This window comes from Geotrypetes seraphini, chromosome 3 (genome assembly GCF_902459505.1).
Source record: "Geotrypetes seraphini chromosome 3, aGeoSer1.1, whole genome shotgun sequence".
Lineage (NCBI taxonomy): Eukaryota > Metazoa > Chordata > Amphibia > Gymnophiona > Dermophiidae > Geotrypetes > Geotrypetes seraphini.
The window spans coordinates 68,932,543-68,950,761 of NC_047086.1; the positions used below are offsets into that span (position 1 = coordinate 68,932,543).

The 18,219-nt window shown below is 44.6% G+C and overlaps 1 protein-coding gene across 7 annotated transcripts in view; it reads left to right on the forward strand.

Moving 5' to 3' along the window:
* The first annotated feature begins 719 nt into the window (after nt 1–719).
* ELOVL5 (ELOVL fatty acid elongase 5) overlaps nt 720–18,219 on the forward strand; it is a 98,848-nt gene continuing 81,348 nt past the window's right edge. Inside the window, exons 1-3 of one of the 7 annotated variants that reach the window (XM_033936692.1) lie at nt 720–777; nt 1,653–1,721; nt 6,396–6,583. In XM_033936692.1, the coding sequence (XP_033792583.1) occupies nt 1,664–1,721; nt 6,396–6,583 (246 nt within the window). In that variant the 5' untranslated portion in view covers nt 720–777; nt 1,653–1,663. Of the gene's footprint in view, nt 981–1,078; nt 1,285–1,652; nt 1,722–6,395; nt 6,584–18,219 lie in introns of those variants that run through there. The other 6 variants (XM_033936691.1, XM_033936690.1, XM_033936693.1 and 3 more) reach the window with 6 other exon arrangements.

Below are 18,219 nucleotides of genomic sequence, written 5' to 3' on the forward strand. Positions count from 1 at the left end.
CTCACCAACATAGGCTGTAAAAGTCAGTCGTAGCTGGTGCACCTCCCCGCGGCTCTGCTCCAGAATAAGGAAGTGACGGCGGAGGGGATGGTCCTAAAACCGTGGGACACGAAAGTCCTGCGATTGCCGAATTTAAAGTTTATTGTTGCTGCTGTTGGTTCAGGGAAGTGGCAGAGTAAGAAGGGAGGTCCTGATGCGCCGGCTCCGCAGTACGCATCCCCTTAGCTCTGATAATAATACAGTATATGATTTTTTAAAAGTGACTGTACGCCCTAATCCAGTCCACCTTCTTCTGTAGTTCCTCCTCTCTCCTCCACTTACTTTTATCCTCTTTGTCTACCACTTAAGCCTCCTCAATACAAAAGTTACATTCAATTTTTTTTTTAATCCTTGAAATTTTATTAATGTATTAAAATAATATAGTACTACAATATACAAAGCCAAAAAAATTCAATCAGATAAAATAAATACAAATAATTTTAAAAAAGCTATGCAACAGATATTATCTAAGCTAGACTAAACTGCTGTTTTGGGACCGACGCTTGAAAGTCTTAATATGCTTTAAAAAAATGATATTCTGTACCCCCCTCGCCAAGTGACAAAATAACTTCAGTTCATATCGTCTGATACTGACTGAGACTACACTACACTCAAAAATGTTCTTTCTTACAAAAAAAAAAAAAGCTAAGCCCCTCCCCAGAGCTTATCGTCATCACCGCCCCGAGTCCCCTCCCCAGCATTCTCGCTTGGACGGCTGCCCACCCAACGCCCGATCAGGTATCAGCCTATCGGCGCTTCCTAGATCCTCATCCTGTGGTCACGCGACCTGGCTGGCGCGTGCCTGTACTGTACGCCGGAGGACCGGGGGTGGGCGTGGTCCGGGCGTGCGGAGACTGGTGGGTTTCAGCAGTCTGTTGCAGCCTGGCAGGCAACAGCGGAAGATTAGGGAACGGGCACAGAAAGTAAAGTGTGCCGCCGAGGTATCGGAGCCGCCGTCTGCCTAGTTGCTTGAGTCGGGCCTGACGCGTGGCTGGTGCCGGGGGGAGGGTTGACTTGCTCCGCCCCCGGCGCGGTGACACAGTTAGCGGTTTTCGTAACGTTGCTCTATTGCGCCCGTCGCTCGTACTTGGGTTTAACTTGGTCCCACGGGCTGCGCGAGTGATGTCAGCCTCATCGTCCCGCCTTTTCTTTCGTGTTGCTATATAGAGGGACGCCAGTTTCTTTTTCCTCTCCCTACTATTTCCTGTGAAGCAGGCTCTGCGTTTTGTGGTGCACTTCTCTCAGGTTCACTTTCACCCGTTGTGAATAAACTTTGCTCCCCGAGGGTTGCCCCCTTCCTATCGGCATTATTTTTTTTCGGGGGGTGGGGAGGGGAGGGAATTTATTTTCTCTGTCTAGTTGGCGGGATAGGATTTAAACCCCTGAACCACATTCCCGACTTGATGCTTGAAGGCCAAGAGGGATGGAGCTGGGTTTTGTTTTGGTTTTTTTAAAAATCAAAGGAGGACCTAGGTCTAAAACGCCCCTTCTTTTCCTCTCCCCTTGTCAACTTGATACTCGCTTATTGCCCCTGCGCAGCTTCCGTTCCGTTTCCTAACGGCAAAGCTTAGACATCGGACAATGTTTTGCATTCTTTTCTTTTTCTTGCATAGGCTGTAACAACATGGAGTCTTTAGATAAAACACTCAACAACTATATAGACAACGTGCTTGGACCAAGAGGTATGTTGTGCGTTTCGGTTTTTTTTTTTTAAAATATATATATATATATGTAGTTATATAACTGTTGTGGCACTGAAGTGTGTATACAGAAACTTTGGGCGGAGTGGCACCCGTTGGGTTTTATTCTTCCATACATCTTCGCCTTGCTAGTTAACAGACTCAGTTTAATTAATGTTTTAAGCACAAAAATTAAACGGTCATAGGTTGTCTACTAGGTAGTATAGTAACTACTGTGGTTTTATGTGTCGCAGACATTTTCTTTAGGACCTCTTCTGGTAGTGAAACCTGATTTCATTTGCTATTTCCTCCCATCACCTTTGAATATAATGTAATAAAAGTACTCGCTGATCCCTGGCTCAAGTTTTTGTTTGATGTAATCTCGATTTCTGGTTCCTGTTAAGCGAGGAGCGCGATAGTCCTTGATCAGGTGCCCCAAACAACAGCAAGCTTTTTGGAACTTAGCTGCTATGGGCCTGAGTTCAGGTGGCTGGAAGTATTCCCAATGCAAAAGCTTAGTCTGAAAATCAGATTTAGGTTTCTTACATGATAGCCAACGACACTATTACTGAACCACCAGGTGTTATCAGACATCTTTAAGCTACCGTACTTTGATTTGTATCTGTGGTTATCACCAGTTGTATTTTTTTTTTTTTTTTTTTTTTGCCTAGCTTCTACTTTAAAGAAGGAAACTTGTTTTCATGGACACAGTTTGTCTAAATATTAACTTTCAGAAGATGCACAGAAATATAGTTGGATAAGCATACAATACTGGGTTTTGTTTTTTTTCCAATAGTTTGAATAGGCTTCTGTGGCTACCATCATGATTGTTGCAGTTGTCCTGTTCTACCTACCCAGACATGGCAAAACCTGAACTGAAACAATCATGGGAATTATTGTTTGGGAATACTGTAGTGCAGTTTAAATGAATAAAACTATCTTTCTGCCTATCCTTTTCAGTAGAATGTTCAAAGTAGATTAAATTTAGTACAGTATTTCTAAAAATAGTATGACACATTGCTTCATATATAAACTAGCTCCCTAAAAGGATCTTTAACTCATGGTATGCTTTTTAAATAAGACTTTTTTTTCATGATTTAGAGAAGCCCAGTTTCAATGCTATTGGTTTTGAATTTCAAATATGGTTGCTACTCCTGAAAATGTACAAGAAGTTAGGAATTATTAGAAAAAGGATGGTAAATAAGTCTAAGAATGGCTCTGTTTCACTCTGTGGTGTGACCTCACCTTGATTATTGCGTTCAATTCCGGTCACTGTCTAAAAAAAATACAGTGGAATTAGAAAGGGTTCAAAGAAGAGTGACAAAGATGATAAAGGGGATGAAACGCCTTTTTTATGAGGAGTTCACACAACCAAATGTATTCTGGTTTCACATTTTAAGGTATAATTTTTATTGAAGATAATTTTTAGATCAAGGCCTTAAAATGCTTTGAACTAAGGGCTATTCACTAAGCCACATAAAATTTGCAGTTATTATGACTTACGGTAATGTGGGACTTATCACATGGTAGCTGCAAATACCATATGACAACCATTGGTGACATTTCCAGCATTTGTCCGTACAGGTCCCATGTTACATTAGTACAAGACACTGTGGAGTTAGTGCAGAAGCACATGTTAGTTAGTTAGCATGCATTATTTGCCCATGACATGCCTTCTCACACAAGATGTACTTAATATGCAGTTTAATGTGTTACAAGCAGTTCTGCTCTAGCAGTTGCTGCACAGTAAACTGCAGGTTCTTGAATAATCCTGCTCTATTCCTGGACAAGTGGGTTATTCATCCCATGTGGTGAGACTGCTTGTAGGAAGCCTCATTTACATAATTTTTTCAGACCCTCCCCTCTTACCTCAGGACTGCCCTCAGGTCTCCAGTTGCTTGTTTCTACAAGCAAGAGGAGCTAGTCTTTTCTGTTTAATTTTTCTTCTACTCAGTATTTTTATATGTTTTGTGTCTTCATGCTACAGAGGTTCCTCACCAGGTCAGCTCTGGCTGTGAGAGATCACAGACTTTGTGGATAAAGTCTGCTTCCAGCAGGTTGGCTTCCTGGAACCTTCAGATTGAGGGCTCAGGGACTGTTTCAATAGGTGCTGGCTCACCCCAAGTTTGTCTGCTAGTGGGTTTGAGCACAGGCTGCGTGGCTTCGTGGAGGTGTGCCTGCCTGGGATTGGAGCTGACTGCATTTCTCTGCCAGGTCATGTGAATGGTGTGCTCTATGGGTGGCAGAGGTCCCCAGACATTGGTGTCAGGCGAGAGGGGCAGTCTGGTTTTGAGGCAGAGTTTCTCCCTGTAAGCTGTTTCAGCTTCCTCTGTGCCTGTCACAGCCATTTTTTTTTTTTTGGGGGGGGGGAAGTCTTGGAAATTGTTTTTTGGGCAGTTTGAGAGTTAGCCTTAGTTCTCCCACCCCTAAAATCACCACACTTGCTTAAACAGGGGGAGGGAGAAACGCAGCCAGCCCTTCAGACCAACCTCTAAGTTCACATAGCCTGTGCTCAAGATCTAGACAGTCTGGGGCAAGCCATGCTCCCAGAGGAATGGTCCACTTAAGCCTTAACTGGTAAAGTAGTCTGACTAGGAAGGTACTCTTAGAGACACCTGCTAGCAATAGACTTCTTTGCCGAAGGTCTTTGTCTTCTCGCAGTCAGAGTTGTCCCAGGAACACTGGGAACTTCTGCAGCACAAAAACCTCACAATTTGGTAAGAAAGTACACAAAAAAATAAAACCAATAAATTAGAGCAGATCAGAAGACAAGTTCTCAACTCACTTGCAGAAGTGAAAACTGAGGGGCTACAGCACAGCCTTGTGGGAGAAGAGGTAAAACTGTGCAAGAAGATTAATCTCACTCGTATAAGTACTAGGAGCATGAACATTTTTAATTTTATTCTTATTTTATAGAAATTTTATAATTTAAAGAAAAAACATACAAAATAAACCACAAGGAAAAAAAATTTACTGATCATTATAAAACGTGAACACTTTAAAACACATCCATGAAACTTTTGTGTGAGTACAAGTTTTAATTAGGTAGGGTTACCATATTTGTGAAGACAAAAAAGAAGAGGACACATGTCCGTATTCACACTCCGCCCACAGCCTCACCCATACTCCACCCATTTCCTTGGACCCTTCGCCATCCTCTACCCTTTTAGTGCTTCTCTCCCTTCCTCCAACCCTCCTCCCCCACAGGTTCTCTCTCTTTTTTTTCTTTTTCAAACCTCCTGTCCTCCCATCCAGCAATACCTTACTCCATGTTGGGCTGGCTGATGTAATTAAATCTTTGGGTAGCTGGCTGAAGCAGTGAGGAGAGCCTGCTGTTGCTGGCCTGCCCTGGAAACCGCCTCTCTGCAAGTCCTGCTAACGGGAGAACAGGAAGTTGAAGAGTGGCGGCTTCCGGGGAGGCTGGCAGCCGCAGCTGTCCGAAGATTCAGTTAGAGCAGCTGGGCCTGGGGAGGAGGTAGATGGGGTTCAGGAGAGCTAGCTAAACCCAGATAAATACCCCCCAATAAAAAAAAGGTCCGGGCATCAGGACAGGCCTTGAAAAAGAGAACATGTCCAGGTTTTCCCGGATGTCTGATAACCCTATAATTAAGCCACTTGTATTTATCTGTATCTCCTGAATAGCAGATTTCAATTATCTGTATCTAGAAGCCCAATTTGGCAGATAATTAGTCTCAAATTTAATGGGCCCAGTTTCACAAACCTGAGAGAGCACAAGCAGCTGGACCCATGTTTACCCTTTGTGCATTAGAAATGGAGAAATTAGTTTCAACTGTTATAGTTACAGTAGTTTATTTGATATACCACTTTTCTTAACAATTGGCAAATCAAGGCGGTTAACAGAGTTAAAAACAATGGGTTCAAAATAATAAAAACTTACCCCCCCCCAAAAAAAAAGCCAGAAAGGGGGAATACAGACAAACTAGGAAATAACACTAGGTGCTCTCTGTCCAAAAGCTCGCAATCTTCCTTTTGTATTCTTTTTAACTTGCTGAATCTTAAACAACTTGCATTGTCTGTATCATGCCTAATTGTTGTGAACCGCCTAGAACTCTCGAGTATGGCGGTATATAAAAATACATTTTTTATTATTATTAAAGGCTTTAGGCCTACCAAGTCTACAGAGAATTCTGGTCTAGAGTACCATATACCCTAATTAATCTGGTTTGGGCCAACATTGCAAATTCTCTCCCCCCCCCCTTCCCCCCACACATATACTTCTTGGAATCTAAACAATTTTAGTCTTCAACTTGGTTCTCCACTGGAATATTATCTGCATCACCCACCCTTGTAGAAACTTATTCCAGCATCTCAGATTAATTGGAACACCATTCTGAACATCCAGCCCTCTGTTGTCTTTTCCTTTGCGTTACTGTTAACCATTAAATTCTTGGGTTTCTATAAAGCTTTTTTTGATGCTAAGTGAATACCAGAGAATTGCTGTTTTGTACCTGGGAAAAGTAATGTATATAAAAATAACTGTAAGTGGATCTGGAATCTTCAAACTAAATGTATTCTGGAGAGATAGGAAAGAATGAGCAGTCTGAGTTTACTTATTAAAAGGTGTGACTCTTTTTAAACTGCAGATTTCAGTGCACATAAGAATAAGGTTTTTCTGCTGTCACTAATGAAGCTATTTTTAAAAAAATTTTCTTTCAGATTCCCGAGTAAAAGGGTGGTTACTTCTGGACAGCTATGTGCCTACCTTTCTCTTCACTGTCTTATACTTATTTATTGTGTGGATAGGACCAAAATATATGCAGAAAAAGCAACCATTGTCATGCAGGAGCATTCTAGTGATTTATAACCTTGGAGTTACTCTGCTGTCACTGTACATGTTTTATGAGGTATGTTGAAGATTGGATTTTGGGGTTCTTTGATTTTTAAGGCTTCTCACTTTCTCATACAGGTTGTAGTCCATAGAGACTGTGGTGTTTGTGCTTTGAAATTCCACTACCGGAAAACTGGTATTTCAGTACATTTGCATACAGTTATGTATTTTTAAAAAATCATTTATAAAACCGCTCGCCAGATGAATAAAGAAAGTGAGATGCCAGAATTTTGTTTGCTGCAGATCATCAGAACAACCTGTGATCTGACATTTGCACACAGTTATGTATTTAAAAAAAAAAATCATTTAGAGAACTGCTCACCAGATGAATAAAGAAAGTGAGATGCCAGAATTTTGTTTGCTGCAGATCATCAGAACAACCTGTGACCTGACATTTGCATCACAGCTCTTTCAACTTCCAAAAATAGAGCCATTGGAGACTCATGATTGATGGCATATAGACAAATGCCTTTTTATGGCTGATTTAAAACTGTCCTTGAAAAATTTGGTATTAAGGCTGGTGTAGTGGCTGATATCTGTTAAGTGTTTACCAAGACAAGTGTGCATTAATCCTGGGCAAGTGCTTGTTGGAAACGGGGGTTTGCATTTCATGGTTTTCTTCTTCCAAGTGTTTGGTAACTTGTGGAGCTAGGAATCAGCCATATAATCTTACAGGGTCAGACCAGTGGTCCATCTAGACCAGTATCTCGTCTACACAGTGGCCAATCCAGGTCACAGGTACCTGGCAAAAGCCCAGATAGCAACATTCCATGCTACTGTTCCAGGGTAGAGAATGACACAGGGAAAAAAAATCTGTCACCGCCCCGTCCCGGCCCACCATCCTCTGCACCGCCCCTTTACCGCTGTTCCCTTCACCACCCGTCACCGTCACTGCCATCCCATTCACCGCCCCGTCACCATCCCTGCAGCATCCATATAAGCCTTAGTACTGTAATATTTAGCTTACTAGTCTTTAAGCCCGTTACATTAACGGGTGCTAGAATAGATGTCTGTCTGTCGGTGTTTCTTTATCTCTCTCTCCTTGGCCGCTGTCTGTATCCTTCTGTCTCCCCCTCTCCCCGAGCAAAGCTGTCTGCCCCCAGCACCCACCTCCCCCCCAAATGTCTCTCCATGGCCCTCTTCTGTCTTCCCCTCCCCAGAGCAAAGCTGTCTGTCCCCAGCACACCTCCAGAAAAAGGGGGCAAGAGAGAGCGGGAGAGGGAAAGGGGGCTGCTTTGGGGGGAGGGGTGTGCTTGGGGCAAACAGCTTTGCTCTGGGGGGGAAGACAGAAGGGGCCATGGAGAGACAGAGAGAGGGAAAGGGGGCTGCTTTGGGGGGAGCGGTGTGCTGGGGGAAGACAGAAGGGGCCATGGAGAGATAGGGGGTTGCTGCCACTGGTGCTGCCTACGCCGCTGGAGCCGGGAGGTTTAGAGAGAGCACAGTCGCGCGCACGCACCTCTAGCCCCTGCAAGCGCCATGAGGTGTCAATTAGAATGTTGCCACAGAAGCACACCTCACGGCGCCAGGACTCACGAATTTTTGAGAGCGCGTTTTATTATTATTAATTCCTTTCTTATAAATCAAAGTTCTGCTGCTGAACTAGAGAAAGATGTTCAGCTGGCAGGGCTTTGTTTATAAATTTTTATTAACACAACTAATATACTACTTTATCCTAAAGCAAAAAATAAATAAATAAATAGAATTTTTTTTTCTACCTTTGTTGTCTGGTTTCTGCTTTCCATATCTTCTCATTCAATTCCTTCCTGTGCACTGTGTGTCTTCTCTCTGTCTTCCATTTGCTGTTACTGTGCCTCTCCCTTCACCCCCCCCCCAATTGGTCTAGCACCCATCTTCTTCCCTCTGCTCCCCCATAGTCTGGCATCTGTCTTCTTCCCTTCCAGCGTCTTCTCCTCACTCTGTCTTCCACATTGCCCTTCAGGGTCTGTTCCTCTCTACCCTCTTTCAATGTCTGTTCTATTCCTTTCCACCACCACCCTTCCCTCCCTCCTTTACCATCTGTTCCTTTCTACCACCCTTCAGCTCCTCTTGCGTGGCCTATCTATCTACCTCCCTCCCTTTTATTTTCATGGCACGTTACAATGTAATTTGTGCAAGCCGCTGGAGCCTACGAGCTCGGTCCCTGTCCCATCCCCACAAACCATCTCGCTTCTGTGTTTCTATTTCCCTATTTCTAATATCTCCCCTATGTATCTGGCATTGCCCCCCCCTGTGTCCATATACCATCCCCATGGCATGTCCCTGTCCCTATGCCCCATGCACATAATTTCCCCTCTTTCTGTTACCTTCCTGTGTCCAGATTTCCCCTATCTTCCTCTTCCATACCAGTGTGTCTCTTCTTTTCAACCCCATCTAGCTTCTTTCCCTCTTTCTTCCCCCCCCCTGCTTCCAGCATCTGGCTCACCTGCCTGTCTTCCCCTTTCTTTCCTGCTGTGGGTTTCTTTCTTTCCCTCTTCATCACCTTGGCCCAGAATCTTTTTCCCTTTCACTCCCTCCTTCCTAGTTTGAGCCGGGAACACGCGCAATCGCACGGTCCAGCAGCCCCCATCCGCCCGATGGCAGTGTTTAGCCAGCTCCCTCCCTCCACCTCACCTTAGTTTGCAGGCTTTCTTTTTCGGCGACCCGCATGCTTTCAAAGAGCCGCGCACGTGCAGCTGCTCAGTGTTCAATCTTCTGCTCTGACGCAACCAGAAACAGGAAGTTGCAGCAGAGGAGAAGATTGAACAACTCCAGCAGCCGTGCGGGTTGCCAAAAAAGAAAGCCTGCAAACTAAGGTGAGGTGGAGGGAGGGAGCTGGCTAAACGCTGCCATCGGGCGGGTGGGGGCTGTGGGGACCGCGCGATCCTTGATGCCTCACTGCGGAGACAAGACCATTCACCGCTCCACGGGGCGGTGAATGGCCTTGTCCCCATCCCCACAGAGACTACTATCTTTCTTTCCCCGTTTCAGCGGGTTACCCGCGGCTAGCCGCGGGTAACAACTACGGTGTCATTCTCTAATCCAGGGCAAGCGGTGGCTCTTCCCCCCCCCCCCCATCCCCAATGTCTGTCTCAAAAGCAGACTATGGACTTTTCCTCAAGGAACTTGTCCATACATTTTTTAAAACCAGCTATGTTAACCACTGTCACCACATCCTCTGTCAATATGTTCCAGAGCTTAACTATTTCCTGAGTGAAAAAATCTTAACTATAGGGATACTTTCTGTAAGTGCAAGCAGGCATCATAATCTCACATGTGTGCAACATCATCCACGGAACCCATCATCCACGGAACTCATTACATACACTACCATGTACACTGTCACTTTAAATTTTAGGCAGTGCCCATACCGCAAGTATGTGCATGTGTGTCGCTGCTTTCCTGCCTGGTGGCATGTCTCAGGATAATCAGTTCTTTATTTTTTGTGGTTCTGAGAAGCTGTGTCTTTAGTTTTCTCTTCAGCATGTCAAAACTTTTGTGCTTTTTTTATGCCTTACCATTCAGTGTTTTCCTCATAATTTAGAAATAAGAACAGCCTTACTGGGTCAAACCAAAGGTCCATACAATTGCACCCAAGTCCTGCTCTTCTGTCATGCACACAAATTCTTCACCCCCGTAAACTGTGCCATTCCTTCAGATTTTTGCAGCCTAAATGCAAGACCTTGCATTTCTTAGCATTAAATTTTACCTGTCAAATTTCAGACAATCTTCAAGCTTCGCTAGGTCTTTCTTCACATTGTTCACACCATCCGGGGTGTCTACTCTATTACAGATTTTGGTATCATACGCCCTTCAGCAATATTGTTTATAAAAATGTTAAGAAGAAGAGGCCCAAGAACAGAACCTTGAGGCATACCACTGGTAACATCACTTTCCTCAGAATGATCTCCATTGACCACTACCTTCTGTCGTCTTCCACTTAACCAGTTCCTGAGCCAGCCCATCGCTTTGGGGCCCATCCCAAGGGCACTCAGTTTATTGATTAGATGTCTGTGTGGAACACTGTCAAGAGCTTTGCTAAAATCTAAATACACCATATCTAGCGCACTTCGCTAACCAATTCTCTGGTCATCAGTCAAAAAATTTTTACCCCCAACGCTGTTTAATTTTTGTCAGTTTTTCGTTTTTTGACCTTCAGGCCACTTGACTTTTTTTTTTTTTTTTTTTCCATCCCAGTGTCAGCAATTTTTGGCATCCAGTTAACTCAACCTTCCTGGGCCATTGAGCCCTTTGACTTAGCGTCAACTGTTTTCCTCTCCTTGTCAGGGGGGTACTGAGTGGCTTTAAAATATGTTCTCGGTGTAATTGGATCATTTTGGAATCTGATCCATATAATTGCTGTGTCTGGCTAGAGATATTGGGGCATTTGCTGTGAACCTGTCTCTGCATACAGAAGAGGTCACTAAAAGCCCAAATTCTTCAAACTGAAGTTCTTTTTGTACTGTGTCAACATCCAGCATGATAGGGGACTTGGAACCCGACATGCTGCCTCCTATGACTTGGGCATCAACACCTCATCCAGAGCGTTGGGCTACTTACAGAGACAGGATTCTACTTCTTCATCTAAGCTTCATACAGCACGTAAGAAAGCTAAGAAGTGCAAACATTCTTTCTCTTTTTAGGCATGGCACCGCATCCTCCCAAACATCAACTTCTTCATGTATAATAAGTTTCGACGCACTGAGGACCGCTCTCCCTCCATCTAGCTGATGTCTCCTTGTAGGCATGACTAGACATCAAGCTCTCCTATGCCCCAGCATATATATGATACAGCAAACTGCTTCCATACTGATTTCTCGTCCAGTACATAGAAACATAGAAGATGACGGCAGAAAAGGGCTACAGCCCATCAAGTCTGCCCACTCTGCTTACCCCCCCCCCCCCTGTCTATGCCCTAATGACCCAATTTCCTTATCTTGACCCTCGTAGGGATCCCACATGGGTATCCCATTTATTCTTAAAGTCTGGCACGCTGTCTGCCTCGATCATCTGCACTGGAAGCTTGTTCCAATGATCAACCACTCTCTCTGTGAAGAAATACTTTCTGGTGTCGCCATGAAATTTTCCGCCCCTGAGTTTGAGCGGGTGCCCTCTTGTGGCCGAGGGTCCCTTGAGAAAGAAAATATCATCTTCCACTTCGACACGTCCCGTGAGGTACTTAAATGTTTCGATCATGTCTCCCCTCTTCCTACGTTCCTCAAGAGTGTAGAGCTGCAATTTGTTCAGTCTCTCTTCGTACGAGAGACCCTTGAGCCCCGAGATCATCCTGGTGGCCGTCCGTTGAACCGATTCAATTCTGCGCATATCTTTACTGTAATGTGGCCTCCAGAATTGCACACAGTACTCCAGATGAGGTCTCACCATGGCCCTGTACAACGGCATTATGACTTCAGGCTTTCGGCTGACGAAACTTCTATTGATACAACCCAATATCTGCCTTGCCTTAGATGAAGCTTTCTCCACTTGATTGGCAGTTTTCATGTCTGCACTGATGATTACTCCTAAATCTCGTTCTGCTGAAGTCCTAGTTAAAGTTTCTCCGTTCAAGAAGTACGTCCTGCATGGATTTCCGCTTCCGAGGTGCATGACCTTACATTTCTTAGCATTGTAAGGTCATGCACCTCGGAAGCGGAAATCCATGTACTGGCACTGTCTCTCCAGGATGAGATCCAATTTGTGCTAAGATGAGAGCTTTTGGGGCTATTGCGATGCAGTCTTCACAGGCTTTAATAATCTCCATGCCTGCCTCAGCCCAAGGATACATCGAAGTATTGATCGAGAATGAGGTCATGCAGCTCTGCTTAACTTTGAGCATTGGGATCGGCATGGACCCACTCGATGCATGCCCAGTCATTGTTTCTCTTGATGCACACTCCCTGAGTCACTTAGTACTTCAAGGAGTCTGACTCATATTTCCAACCATTCAGAGAAGGATTTGCCAGACTACTCAGCAGAAGAATCCTATGGTATACCTTCTGATCCTTCTCACCCCCCATCCCTCTATCCCACCACTGCAGTGCAAGTCTCCACAAGAGAGTATATCATTTACTGGCTTTGTGAGGCAAATAGGTCAGGTTTTGCCAATCAACATGGAAACGGAGGAGAAACCTTACTCCAAACGTTTTGAATTCCTTGACTTGGTGGTGCCTCAAACGAATGCATTAAGGTCATGAAAGATAATCATATACACTTCTGCTCCTTCAGGCAGAGAAGCCAGGACATTGGACTCTTTTCGCAAATGCATTTTGCAATCTACAATCTATGCTTATCAATTGACTTATGGACTACTAATTCTTGTGCTATCCCACTCTGTTTTTTTGAACCAATGGATTATTTTCCTTTAGTCGCCAGACAGCTTGTAGGGAGCTCATTATACATAGCCTTGAGCCCCTCCCCATATACCTCAGGACTGCCCTCCAGGAATCCAGTTTTTTTTCTACAAGCCAGACTGTTTCTTTTCTGCTTGTGTTTATTTTTCTATAAACTCAGTATTTTTCTTCATAAATTTTACCCTTGTGCTGCAGAGGTTCCCCATGGGGACAGCTTTGGCTTTGGGAGATCAGATTTTGCATGAAGTCTGTTTCCAGGGCGTTGATTGCCTGTCAGTGCCCTCTCTGGACTGCCTACATGTTAATTTGGGGCTCGGGGACCATTCCCTTGGGAGTTCGCTCACCCCAGGTTTGTCCACTAATGAGATTTGAGTGCAGTGAGAGTGATGTGCGCTCAGGATTGGAGCTGACTGTATCACTCCACAAAGTTGCGGGTGTCCGCTGGCAGTGGAGGTCTCCTGCCATTGGTATTGGGCCAGTGGTGTAGTCGGAAGACCTGCAGTCTAGTTTTCATGTTTAAAGAGGATCTCCATTTAGCTATTTCAGCTTCCATTGCAGCAGTACACAGTACCTCATGGTACAGTGAGTACAGAGCTGACAGTCTGTCACAGCGATTTTGGGGAATCCTTAAAAGTGGTTTTTAGGCAGTTTGGGAGTTCCCCCCCTCCCCCTAAAATCCTAAAATTACTGCTTTTTGGGGGGAGTTCCAGCGCTTTTTCTGAGCTATTTTCTTTTAAAAATTGCTCAGGGGCCATCTTGGATTTTTCTTAATTGAAATTTGAAGTTATTTTTTGCCTTTATAAGCTTAATTTTTGCAAGAGAACCACTTGGAGGGAGTCCCCAAGGCAGGATACTTCAGATTCATGACTTATTTGCGGTGGATGGCTATTCAGAGGGTGGCTGTGTTCCACATGCGCTGCGGCGCGAGAGGGAAGCACAGTTTTAGTGACCCAAGTACTCTTGACCTATGAAGGAGGTCCTGCTTCTGATTCTGGCCAAGAGAACCTGAAAATGTCGACCGCAGGCCTTGATGACAGTGCAATTGTCATTCCCGCTAAGTGCAGCTATGCTTCATCAGCCAAACCTCATAAATACAAGCATGCTAAGAAGGGTCCTCAGGAGGCAGCTCCTTCAGGGGGTTTCCCTGAATTTATTAACATGATGTATCGGCTTATTTGGCAAAGAAACCGATGCCAGCTGCTCTTCTGCAGGTGTCCTCGCCTCCTTCCCAGGATGCAGCTTGTGCCCGGCTCTTCCATGGTAGTTAAAACTAGTGTGCTGGTAGTTGCCATGGTCAACCGGGACACTCTGACTATGTCTTTACTTAAGGAGGCTAGCACTACCACCATGGGGGATGTTAACAACCCTCGCGGATCTCAAGGATCAGGGTGTGGATCCCACGGTGTGGAGAATTTTTAAACCCGCTCATCTGGTGGATTTGATTTCTGAGTTCTTCCAGGAGTTTGAGCTGGAGGTTGCTCCGTCTGTCACTGCTGAATGCTCTCTTATGAATAATGAGAGACCACAGGCGGCCTCTCTTCCTGATTATCTGGACATAGTCAAGACACTTAGACATTTGGAAGGTGCCTGAGGGCCCCTTGAAATGTGCCAGAGCCATGGCTTGGCTCTATCCGATGGCATATTCCTTTATCCAGCATTTTGCATCTCTGAAAGTTGGTGGCAGGTTAAATGCATGTGTCTCCCCAGTGATTTGGGGAGGTTGTGTGTGTGTGTTCTGAAAGATGTTCAGGACCACAGAGTAGATTTTTTCTTCAAGCATGTCATTGATTCGGCAGCTGCCAGGCTGAAGGCAGCAACGGCCTCTTTATTTGTGGCCAGGGCATGTCATTCTAGACACTATTGTGACCCGGGATCTTGCCTTTCTGATCTCAGGGGTGGACTACATGGTGGATGCCCTGTATGACATATTCATAATCTTTAGCAAACTGTCAGCTTATTCCGTTTCAGCGCAGAGAATGTTGTGGATCTGGCAGTGGTCCGGTGATTTGTCACCTTAAGCCAGTTGGTCACCTTCTGTTTGGCAAGGGTCTGGATGACATGGTGAGTGTACAGGACCGCAAGCCCAAAACCTTGCTGGATAACAGGCCTCAACCTTCCAGGGGTCAGGGTGCCCTAGTTGTTCTCCCTTCATACATGCCTGTTAGTACTTTAGTGGCTCCTCTGATGGCGACCTCTAAGAAGCAATTTTGACGCCAGGCCTCTTGCTGCTCCTCCGCGTATCAGGGGGCAGCTTTCCAGGCGGAATGGCAGGCCATCACCTTAGATTGTTGGGTCCTGGAGATTAGAACATACATAAGAACATAAGAAATGCCTTCATCCAATCAGACCTTAAGTCCATCTAGTCCGGTGACCCGCACACACGGAGGCTAAGCTAGATGCTCCCTGCTGAAGACCCTGTTTTACCCGTATCCTTCAATGTGATTTGCAAGAAGGTGTGCATCCAACTTGCCCTTGAATCCCAGAATGGTGATTTCCGTCACAACCTCCTCCGGGAGAACATTCCAAGCGTCCACCACTTGTGTGAAACAGAACATCCTGACATTTGTCCTGGGCCTTTTGCCCCTCAATTTCAGTCCATGACCTCTTGTCCGAGTCACATTTGACAACGTGAATAACGGTGTTTCTTGCTCTATTTTGTCGAATCCTTTTATTATTTTAAAAGTCTCTATCATATCCCCTCGCAGTCTTCTCTTCCCCAGGGTGAACAAGCCCAGTTTTCCGAGCCGTTCTTTGTAGCTCAAGTTCTCCATACCCTTTACTAGCTTCGTAGCTCGCCTCTGCACCCTCTCCAGCAGGGTTATATCCTTCTTTAGATAGGGAGACCAGTGTTGGATACAGTACTCCAAGTGTGGTCTGACCATTGCTCTGTAAAGCGGCATTATGACGTCTGCTGATCTACTTGTGATTCCCTTCTTTATCATGCCCAACATCCTGTTTGCTTTCTTTGCCGCCGCTGCACATTGAGCCGACGGCTTCAGGGTCCTGTCTATCAGTACTCCCAGGTCCCTTTCTTGTTCGCTCTTGCCCAATGTCACACCTAACATTTTATATTCATGTTCCTTATTTTTCCTGCCCAGGTGCATCACTTTGCATTTTTCTATATTAAACTTCATCTGCCACTTTTCTGCCCACTTCTCTAGCAAGTTCACATCTCTCTGGAGTTGTTCGCTGTCCATGTGTGACCCAACTGTCCAACTTAGTTTAGTGTCATCTGCAAACTTGATTATATTACTTGTTGTTTCCTCGTTCAGGTCATTTATGAAGATATTGAATAAGATGGGCCCAAGAACCGAGCCCTGGGACACACCACTTGTCACCTTTTCCCAGTCCGAGAACTTCCCATTTATGCTTACCCTCTGCAATCTGTTCTCCAGCCATTTGCCTATCCATTTTAGTATATCCCCTTCTATTCTGTGGCTTTGTAGCTTCCTCAGAAGCCTTTAGGACTGCTACAAGCTCGAGTTTCATCGCCTCCTGTCAGATTATTTTCTGGATTCTCCCCCAAGGAAGCCAGAAAAGGCGGCCCAAGTGGCAGCCACTCTCTGTAAGCTGCTTGACGTGGCCATAGAGCCTATCCCAGATCACGACTGGGGCTCCAGCAGATACTCAATATACTTGCTTCTGTATTTGTATTCTAAGGAAATACTTATTTTTACAGAAAGGATGGTAGATGCATAGAACAGTCTCCCAGAATAGGTGGTGGAGACAGAGACTGTGTCTGACTTCAAAAGAACCTGGGATAGGCAAGTGGGATCTCTCGGAGAGAGAAAAAGATAATGGTTACTGCAGATGGGCAGACTAGATGGGCCATTTGGCCTTTATCTGCCATCATGTTTCTATGTTTCATTGTGCCAAAGAGAGGCTCCGACGACTAGAGACTGATCCTGGACATCAAAGTGGTCAATCGTTTCTGGATGGACACTGCGTTCAGTGACTACCTCAGTTGCGCCGGTGGAATTCTTGGCTAGGCATATCTTCACATTCCCATCTTTCCGGAACACAGGAGGAAGTACCTGAGATTCTATGTTCTCCAATAATCAACTGGCTCCACATAATCTCAAAAGACTTGTGGACAGCATGCCAAGAAGATGTGAGACTAAGGGATATCAAACACACTACTTGTGAGACTGATGAAGTCGTTGGATAACTGGACAAATATCATTATTAGCTTGGGTATCTTATGAGCTCCATTATTTTTGTGAAACGTGCCAAATATTATGCTGGTCTTAAGTGGTTAGAGATTTTGTTATTAGTCGAAAATTTATGCATTACATACAATTATGATGATAGTCATGTGGGTTTTTTTTTTAAGTATAATGCCTAAAATGCTAGATGTTTCCACAGTTTTGGTCACGAGTATATGTGATAGCTTGCGAAGGTGTCTGTGCCAGACTATATACTTGTATTTGATAATGAAGGCCATGGGAATGGGAGTGGTGATTACCAGCCTGCTAAACTATGTTGTAGGCCTAAAACAGTACAAGGAAGATCTAGGGTGGTTGTCTAGAATGGTTGGGTTAGAGCAGTGGTCTCAAACTCGAGGCCCAGGGGCCACATGCAGCCCGCCAGGTACTATTTTGAGGTCCTTGGTATGTTTATCATAATCACAAAAGTAAAATCAATAAATAAAAATAAATAGCTAATATTGTAGTATTATTATTAATATTGTAGTTTATGGCTAAAGAGACATATGATCAAGAAACTGTTTTATTTTACTTTTGTGATTATGATAAACTATAAAGAGTTTTACCTCATGCAAAATTGTAATTTCTTTAATAAGACATTAACTATTTTTTTCTGAGGCCCTCCAAGTACCTACAAATCCAAAATGTGGCCATACAAAGGGTTTGAGTTTGAGACCACTGGGTTAGAGGGTGGGAAACAAAACGTATTACACATGGGAGATACCATGCTGAGAAGGACTTGGAGATAACATGGGAGGGCTACAGTATAACTGTTATGCAAGCCTATGGAGAAAAACAAAACAAAACACAGAGGTCAATTATGGCATGCACCATACAACACAGTAGTAAAACATGTCTCTTATAATACCATTCTCTCTTCTGCTCTAGATACCCTTGCTCCTTCAATCTCATGTCCTGTTAGGCATGCCAAACCCCAACCCTGGCTCTCCCCCCTCCCACATCAGCTACCTGCGCTCATGTGCCCTTTACGCTGAATGTCTTTCACTTAAAACCCATGCTGACTTCATACACTTCAAATTCATGCTAACATCATTCCAATCTGCCCTCTCGCTGGCCAAACAAGAATACTATATCCACTTAACCACTTCTCTTAGCTCCAA